The following is a 9,699-nucleotide window of genomic DNA, read 5'->3' on the forward strand; positions in this document are numbered from 1 at the left end:
TCCTAAGCACTTGCGGGTTGTTCCAGGAGACGTCTCCTCCTCCTCTTTCCTATTCCCTGTGATCCAGTTTCCTCCTCCAGGGCATCCTACAAGGAGGTGGGAAACACCTTCTGGAGACCCAAGCACCCACACAGTGTCACATCACCCACAATGAGGTACATCCATCACCGCTGGGATTTGCTCCGTGCCGCAGGGGCTGGGGGTCAGCTCAGCACGGTGAGTCCTCAAACACCGTCAGGTTGTGCTCCCGGATGTGCCACAGCAGGATGCGTGCCCGCCTGTCGATGGTCCGGAGCAGGGGCCTCAGGCCCTCAGCACCACCCTGGCTCTCCCACAGCTCCCGGTCCACACGCAGCGATTGCAGCAGCAGGCTCTGCAACCGGCCCGACCGCAGCGTGGCCACAGCCGCCGCAGGGAAGCTGCAGTGGAGGAGCAGAACAGAGATGGAGAGAAGGGGTTACCCAGGGGAGGATGAGCAGGGAAGAGGGCAGCAGCCAAGCAAATGTCACTCGGTGCTTCAAGGAATGCATGTCCACCCGGAGGAACACGGGATGAGGAGCCTCCTCCTTCAAACTCTGCCCATAAAGAATGCGCAGAACAGCTCCATCAGAAATAGATCCAAACAAGCTCCAAATCAAGGGGCCTATAGTGTGCTAAATGCCTGGTAGGTAATGACACAAATAATACTAAAATACCCTATTATTCGTTATTTTTGCGCAGCTGCCAGTTAGAGAGGGGGAAATAGGCTTTGGAGACTGCCATCAGCCACCCAGAGCAGGGTGAAGGGCTGCTTTCAGAGCAGGGACACGTGTGGCGGGTTAGGCCAGTCGGGCATCCTGCATGTTCAAGCTCAGCCCTCCCCTGGGATGTGCCCCCAGGAGGGTGCACTTCACCCTTCCTACCTGTCTATGCCTTGCAGGAGCCTGAAGTTGAGCTTCTCCTCGGGGTGCTGTGGCTTGCCCGCGTTGTCAATGAACACCAGGCGGGACGGCGCGCTCCTCCGGACCTGACGGTGGGATGGGAAGAAGTTCACTTACTGCAGGAAGCCATCAGTGTGTGGGTTTAGGCTGATTCTTAATGCATTGAGAAACCCTGAGAGCATTTGGGGGCCAGCAGCTGCCAAAGCCCAGGTCCCTTCATGACCAGGACCCACTATGGACCCAGCATCACCATGGGACCTGCATCCCCTTCGCTGCCACTTCAGCCCTAAAAGCATCTCCTTCATCTTAGCCCCAGAGCAGCCCCTGGGGACAGAGGGACATACCAGGATGTGCACCAGGACCAGCTCCGCTGGGTTTCGGCACTTCTCATGGAGCATCTCCTCCATGCAGGGCTCGGAGGGATCAGGTTGAAATCCACAGCAGTAGCGGTCCAGGCGGTCATGAACCTGCAGGAGACACGTTGGGATGTTAGCACCAAACTGGACATTGGGTGTCCGGGATGGGGAGGTCCAGTTTTGAACTTTCCTTGCTCCAAGGAAAATAAAAAGGATCTAAGAATCCTCCCTAGACATGAAATGGAAAAGCTGCATACACCAGTGAGTGAGGAAGGCAGGGAAGCACTCAGAAGATGAGCTGCCTTGCAAACCCCTTTGCCTTGGAGAAGAGACAGGCTTTCCCAATGGAGTTCAGACACCTTCTGCACCTCCACTGCCACACTCCATACCTGCACAGTGTAAATGGGTTGTGGTTCCAGCTGAAACCAAGGGAAGACGTACACAGAAATGAATGTAAAGAGAACACCCAAAAACCAAAAGCAGCCAAGGAAACCTAGGTTTTGGAACCTCAAAAAGATGCATTTTCCTCAGGTCAAGTCTTGGTACCCTGGATGATGGTTTCATCTGGCTGCGGTCACGTATCTGCCCTTTCATCTATCCCTACGGTAACCTGAGCAGCTCTTAATGGAAAGATGAATGGATAAATGGAAAAGGGAAAAAGCAGTCTCTGTGTTACACAGAGCAGGCTCCTTTCCTCATCAGAGCCTAAATGGCTCTAACGAATGGGTCATTAGGTCTTGTTGCTAGAACACAAATACGAGAGCCATACCTCTCATCCGAGCTCAAACCCTATGAGAAGCTCACCTTCAGCCCCTGTTGGGACTCACATGAAGCTCAGCCACACCAGAGCATCCCCGTGGGTCCAACAGGGCTTTCCATATGTGACTCACCCTGGAACGGCTTCCTCCAGGGAAAACCTCCTTGCTCTTCCCCCCAGCTGGGAAGGGGGTGCCACAGGGTATGGATGCAGCTGCAAAGCTCTGGAGTCAATGCCTTTTTTGCCCTTTGAAATGCAGAACAAAGCCACCAGCAGCTGCCCCCTTTCCACCGGGCTCAGTGTTTTGCCTCCATAGAGCTTTGTACCGAGAGGGGTGCTCCCCTGTGGCAAACACCAAGGGAAATCCATACAGAAGAAGCCCAGTTTCAAGGCTAACTGAAGAAAACAACCAAGACGTCAATGCCAACGTACAGCAGGGCTCCAAGCTCGCAGCTGCTCCTTCCCCAGCCAGAGCTCTGAGAGGTTAAAGCCATTTCTGTCGGATGCTATTTCACATCCTGCTGACTTGGTGCCTCTTTACCTTTACGTGACTTTTCCGCATGGGAGGATCCCATTGGAGCTATTGAGGAAAACCTGCAGATTGCCCTTGGATTTATCATTGCGCTGCTTCAGCCCCACAAAGGAAAGTTTCCTTAAAACCAAATGATATTTTCTCCTGGAGACTCAGCCTTTCCATTGCACTTGATGGAATTTTGGCCTGAGGAAGGGAAGGGGGTTGGTTGATTTTCTCATTTCTCTGGCTATTTCAGCTCTCTGCCAGCCATAGTCTAAGGCTATAAAGATTAATGGCCAGGCTTTGCCAAAGAAAAAAGAGATAGAATAAAGAGAACACAAATTTTAACAGTTTTGGGTGGGTTTTTCTCCACTCTTTTTGTATTTTAATACTTGCCCTTTCAGGCATTTTCCCTTTGTCTGATAACAAACCTCCAGCCCAAAGGTGCCCAAAGAGGCTTTCTTCCATAGAAATCACTTTTGCCTCCTCAAAGCTGCCCTCCAAGAACTGATAGCTCCCTGGGACGCTGTCGTAATCCCTCATAGCAGCAGGGTATGATTTTCCAGACAGAAGATTAAGCACTATTAAAGCCAAGGAGGAGGAGGAGGAAGGCAGTGCCATACGAAGGTGCAGAGCTCCTGATTTCCAGCAGCACATCCCTGGAGCTGGATCTGATGCACAACACACTGCTTGTCTCCAGGAATGCCCCATGCGGAGCTGCTGCTGGCATCCATGTGAGGCAGAGCCAATAGAGCTGTGATGGGAGAAAGCTCACCCATGTAAAAGCGGACTTGCTGCATGCAAAACCTGCCTGTGTTTCCCCTGCAAGTCCCAAGCATGGACCATGATTGCTTCTGCACAAAGCTCTGCTGCTCCCTGTTACCTAATGAGTAAAAACATACCCCCAAAGCCCTATGCTGCCCCGCAGAGGAGCCTGCAGTCACACAAGGCAGGCACACAGGGTGGCACAGCCAGAGGGATGGGTTTCTCCATCACCCCAGCCCTACCTGGAGGAGGAAGTCGAAGAGGGCCAGGCGACTCCACTCGCCACGTGGGATGCTGGAGCAGGGAGCATCCCCAGCCGCTGGCATTGGTCCATGGGGCCGCAGCATCTCCTGGTACCGCAGCCACCCCAGGGCGCAGGAGTTCTGGTCGTTGTTGGCATCCTCCAGGTGCTGGAGGTCAGGCGCCCACCAGATGATGGGTCGCAGGGAGCCGTCGGTGTAGCTGTAGGGCAGGAGGTGGCTGGTGAAGCGCCGGGCCACGGCGGGTAGGCTGCGGTTCAGTCCCAGCACCCTGTCCAGGTGGAAAGCCAGCACCTCATAGAGGTCCCCGGGGCGCTTGATGAGCCCACAGCGCCCATCCTGGCAGTCCCTTTCTGGCGAGCTGTCCCCTTCAGCATCCCCTATGGCCCGCAGTCCCACTCGCAGGACCTGCCCATGGGCTGGCACGCGGGTTTTGGACACCACCTTCCCGCCGGCCAGGAGCCGCATCTTCTGGAGGTCATCGTCAGAGAGCCATGGGGGAGCATCCCCTGTTGCCCCCCGCCGCCGCCTCCTGCCCCGGCCATGGGGCTGGTCCTGCTGCAGGCGAGGGGAGGGTACAGGGACCCTTCCACTGGGGGCTCGTCCCCTGGATAGGGGGGCATCTACCTCCTGCCATGGGGCTGGGGGGGACGATGCTGGCAGCAGGTGCAGGGAGTGATGTGGTGGTGAAGGAAGGCGGGCAAGGGCCAGCAGAGCCAGGGCCAGCAGCACCGCGAGGGCTGCCGGGGCAGGGGGCTTCAGCCCCATCCTTCTCCATGGCCGCTGCACCTGTAGGGAAAGGGAGAGCGTTACCAGGGGTCCTCTTGAGATTCTATGGGCTAGGATGTCCACACCGCAAGCAGAGCTGTCAAGAAGCTTGATGGGGTTTTCTTTGTGCTAGAAATAAGCTGCAGCCCTTTCAGGAGCCAGTCAGAACATGGGCAGATCCCCCACAGATGTTGCCATGTCTGCAGCACTGATGTACAGGACAACCTTACAGGCAACGAATTCTTCATGGTCAAATATTTTGCTTTAAAGACTCAAGAAATGAAAAAGAGTAAAAAAACCTTCACAAAACCAGAGCAAATTCCTGGCTGGATGTGAACATTTCCCAGTTCCTAAGAGGTTTTTATCTTCAGACCTTACTCTGGGTACCCTCAGTGGTTCCTATCCTGGTTGCACACTGAACTGGTATCCTGAATCCCCATGCCTTCCTTTGCAGGACATCTCAGTGCGTGCTGAGACACAACATCTGGAGCAATACCCATCATTGCACCCAGCAAATCCAGGCAGCTCCAAGTGCCAGTGAGGAGCTGTGACAGCCTAGATATGAAAAGAATGCAAACTGCTCTTTCTGAAACCTGAAATATTCTGATGCCTCGCACTAAGGAACCGCCTTTAGACAAGTACTACCAAGTTCTGATGCTTGTATCTTCATACACATAGCTCTCCTCCCCCTTCCTCTTACTCTTACTTTATAATCTGTAGAGGCTTACAAAAACTGTACAGGCTGGAAAGGCAAACACTGTGCCTGTTTCCTGCATTGCTAACCTCCTATCTCCCCTTTGGCTGAAAGCAATCCCATGCACACAGCACTGGGGCACAGGATCCTCCCTTTCAGGGTGAGGTGAAGGGAAGAGATGCGGCAGCACCCAGAGAACCTCCCAGCCCACCGCTGTACCCGTGCCACATCCATCCGGGCTTGGGCTGGAGCATCAAAAGGTACCTCGGTGCCGTTTCTCTGCTTTACAAGAGGCATTTCCAAGTGGCTCGAACCCACTCTGGAAGTCAAGGGAACATCTGAGTGGATACATTTTTCTGCTATTATTTATTTTGGAAGCACAAGTATATCCGTGGCAGACACAGCGGGACAGCACAGTGCCAAAGGAGGGGTAGGAGATTGTTTGTGAGAGGAAAAGCTTGGAAAAAAGGAGCTGAAAAGCTAGAGAGGGATGGGAGGGAGGTGAGAGCCAGCAGCCAGAATGACTTCCAGAAAGCAGCTGGGTGAGCAGAAGCATTTCCAGCCACGGGGCTTTTCGGATTGCAGGTTCCTGCTGGCTGCAGGGATCCACCACCAGCACGACTCCAGCCCCAAGAGGAGCTGCCGCAGGCAACTCCAGCATGTGAGCCCTTCATAAGCTGATCCAGCACTATCCTAAAGTCCACCAGGTTTCATGCCCTCACTGCAGGGAGGCTGCTTCAGGTGGCCCCATGGTGAGGAGCCACATCCCTCCCAAAGGCACTATATAAGCCAAGGTGACAAAGAGGAACCACAAAGCCACCAACTCACTGGCAGCAGCCATGGGGGTTTTCCTCCAAGGACTGAGCAGCTTTACTGCAGTTTGTAAGGACAAGTGATGATGCACTTGGAGTGATTCCCCTTTACAGCTGTCAGGTTACTGTTTCTCTCCCAGAAATGCAATGTAATGCAACAAAATACATCCTCCAGGCTGAATTCTTCTCTCACCCATGGCTTACACTGGCCTCTGCCTGTTACAGGGCTTTGGGACCTACCAGGGTACCCACTGATTTAGCTCTCCCTTAAACCCCAAAGTGAAAACGAGTTAGTTCAGGGTGAGTCTGTTCAGAGAGTGATGTCTTGTCCCAGTTACTGCCTTAAGTCCCTTTCTGGTCAGGGGGTGAGCATGAACACCTCCGAGCAGCCCCAGGGGGCAGCAGGACTTGTCTCAAGTGGCTGGTTGCAAGGCTCCACTTGGATGGGGTAATGATTTGTTATGGAACCACGGCCAATACCAACCAACACAGGCAGCACCCGAGCTCAGCTACCCAAAACCTTCGTGCTCTGGATTTCAAGCAAGTGTTGCAGAAAGCAGACACAGGCTTATTCCCAAGCACTCCTAATCCAGGTCTGGCATCCTGAGCAAGAGTTTAAGGGAGGTGCAATGTCTAAATCCTAGTTTAACCACAGCAAAATAACACTGTGGGTAAAAACGCCAGATCCTGATACCCTGATGTCCATACTCCTTTCAAGTCACCACTGTAAGTGCTTCACTGTCCCCTCTGGCTTCAAAGCAGGCTGAATTCACTGCAATGACATCTATGGAGTTAATCTCCATCGGCAGGATTAACTAAATCTCAGTCATCCCATCTGCATCCAGCCAAGCTCCCTTCCCAATTCATGCTTCCGTGGGCAACCTTTTCCAGCGCCTCCCCCATCCCACCCCTTTGAGAGACACAACCCACAGTGCTCTCACCAAAATCACCCACAACTCTCTTCTTCTGCACAGAGGATTCACAGGGTGATCATTGTTGTTATCCACCTGATAATAACCTTTTTGGTCACTTACACCATCTGGTCACTTACCCCATCCCTGGGCATGCAAAGAGCCTGGCAGCCAAAAATCCAAGTATCCTGGCAGGGGGCCATGCAGGAGCCTTTTGGAGAACCTTGGAAATACTGTAGGAAAACTCCTTTTTAATCCACAGCTGGAGAGCAGTGGGTGCCAAATGGCTGGCAATGACGGCTGGGGTTTTAATGTCAAGTCAGCTTACAGTCCAAGGGGTTAAGGAATCATTATTGTCCAAACCCACCCTGTCTTTTCTGACAGTGAGCTCAGGTCTGGGCACCACAAGTTAGAGCTTCATTTCTTCCCCATCACCGCAGGCTCCCTTCCCCAGCACTGCTCAGGGTTTCCCTGCCACATCAACAATAAGAAGAAAGAAGCAAAGCCCAAGGACAGCCCCTGTGTTATTTCTGACAGTCGATATTGCAAATAACCTAATGATTGAACACTGCACACATAAAGCTGTATTTACAAGCCCAGGATAAATACTTTTCCATAGAGACTTTCTCTGAGCTCATGCTGTAAGAAAAAATGCTGCAGTTTCAGCTATGGCTTCCATTCAGCCCCAAATGCAAACCATACGTAGAGCTCTGCTTTGCCAATCTGACACACTGACAGTACAGCGTGTCTGCACCAGAAATCGGATCCGTTTCCCAGTGGGAAAGCTACAGGCAAAGCCCATAAAAAGGCTTAAGAGAGGTACCGCTTGTTCCAGGATGCCAGTAAGTAAATCATGTATATCCTCGCTCATCAGAGGGACATACAGCATGAACGGGCTCCTGAAGGCACAGTGGGGAGCCTGTGCAGCCTGGCCATCTGCGATAAAGCTGTGGTTGGAGGGTGGGGTTATCCTTGACATTGTATTCCCGGGATGCTTGAACCTTGGCAGAATCTGGAGCAGAGACGCCTGTTTTCAATTTCGTTTCAAAGTGCATCAAATTGGCTTTGTTCAGCTTGAAATAAAAGAAAAACAAACCCCGAACTTCATTATCCAGGAATGCAAGAGAAACAGCCCTAAACCCAGAAAGATGCCCTGGAAATATGTGGCCTTTAAAATGGGAATTGGTTCCTGCTTTCCTCTGGTATCTAAAAGACTGTTCCTGCCCCTGCACCAGCACTGCCAGGCCTCTCCAGCAGTAAATCCCACCATCCCAATCAAGCGCCCAAGGGAGCCAGGATGCCTTGGCCACTGCCATATCCCTTTTGGCCTTGCCAAAGGCCACTGGTGAGCAGGTTAAAAGCAGGAATGTGCCTTTACCTGGATGCAGGCAGCTCAGGGCATCTTTTGCATGGGAGGTGGAACATGCAGAGCTGCACTTACCCTCCCAGCACCATGCTCGCTGCCCTCCCAATGAACTGCAAAGCTGCCTGGGCAATAGGAGACTCAGCCCACCGTGACCAGCGTTAACAAAGAGCACTTGAAAAGCAACTGGGAAAGCTCCTCTGGCTGCCCCTCACCTCTGGGAACGTCTCCAGAGCCTTGTGCCCAACACGTGGTGCATCAGGGAGAGAGGCTGAGAGCTGGTGCATCAACCAGATCAGGGATGGGAGCAGTCTCTTCCCTTTGGTATTGCCCAGGGCATGGCACATGGGCTAAGCTCACTGCTGGGGACCCATAACCAGGCTGAGGGTATGGAAGGGGACAAAAGCCTTGCCTCCCAGGACTGATTCTAGGCAAGCCTGAGCAGAAGGAAATCCTTGGCAGCGTTGCCCATCATTCAAGTGCTTAGGTACCTTCCTACATCATCCTGCTCAGGGAAGATAGATGGCTTGCAGTGGGAATCTACTAAAGACAGCTATTAAATGGTGACTGCCAGCCTCAAAAGGAGCCCCAGCTCAGAGTGGCTGCTCATGGGGGCAGGTCCACTGTTGCACCCCCAACACATGGAACACCACCAGGTCCCACCATCACCCACCTGCACCTGGATAACCATAGGGCATGAGGAATGGATGGCCTTTCACCCGGCCTCACGATCCATCAAAGGGGTTGTAATTCCAAGCAGACCTGCACCAGCTTTGTCTGTGCTTCCACACATTGCATGGCAAGGAAGTCACAGCAAGCCCTGGGCAATGGAAAGATGATGTATCAGCACATGTGCTGGGTCCTTCCCTGCAGAGTCAGCAAAGTCCTCGTAACTGGCACACAAACCTTCCCACAAGCATATCCAAAACCAAAACCAAGTTAAATTGCCAGGGTGAAACCTTATAACATGCTGTACTTTGCTAAACTTTGGCCAGTGTGCAAAGCTTCTGCCTAAAGGAGATAATTTATAGCCTAACTGTGAGACAAGCGTGATTTGCACTAGCATAGGACAATGCTCCAGCAGCAGCAGAAAGGGTTGAAACACTGTTGGTACCATTCACTCTGAGCGCTGACTACGAAGGGATGGTGTCAACATGCTTCCTTTAGCTTGTGAAATAATGCTGCCTGCACAGTCCTTCCTTTGGGCAGCAAACTGTAGAAACCCTGAAACCCTCGAGCTCCACAGCTCTCTAGTAGTAACCTGGTGTCTTTGGCTTGAGCCTCTTGAGATTTTTGCTCCTCAGGTGTGAGATGTCCTCTTTCTTGCTCGATTCCCCTCACCCAGACTCACTATTCCTGGTTTTGGGAGGTGCTTCGCTGCCCAGCCACACAGCACAGCCTCTTCTCATCCTCTCCATCATCCAAAATGCTGTTTAGAACAAAATCTTCAGCCACCACTGGAAACTGCTCTTAGCATTGAGAAAACCCCAGCCCTTGTACGTAACAGCGCCCTTCCCATTGCACGGACTGGTTACAGCCCAGTTACAGACCAAACAAGTACAGCCAAAACAAGGGCTCG

General features: G+C 52.6%; 1 protein-coding gene across 1 annotated transcript; it reads right to left on the reverse strand.

The window, feature by feature from the left end:
• Positions 1–208: 208 nt before the first annotated feature.
• On the reverse strand, positions 209–8,811 carry GASK1A (golgi associated kinase 1A; the record flags this gene model as incomplete). Its single annotated transcript, XM_080611240.1, has 6 exons — positions 209–419; positions 903–1,006; positions 1,265–1,387; positions 3,555–4,361; positions 7,642–7,830; positions 8,794–8,811. 6 exons carry the CDS (start codon positions 8,809–8,811, stop codon positions 209–211), a joined length of 1,452 nt encoding a protein of 483 aa, XP_080467366.1.
• Positions 8,812–9,699: the final 888 nt, after the last annotated feature.

This window comes from Psittacula echo (assembly GCF_963264785.1).
Source record: "Psittacula echo genome assembly, chromosome: 2".
Classification (NCBI taxonomy): domain Eukaryota; kingdom Metazoa; phylum Chordata; class Aves; order Psittaciformes; family Psittacidae; genus Psittacula; species Psittacula echo.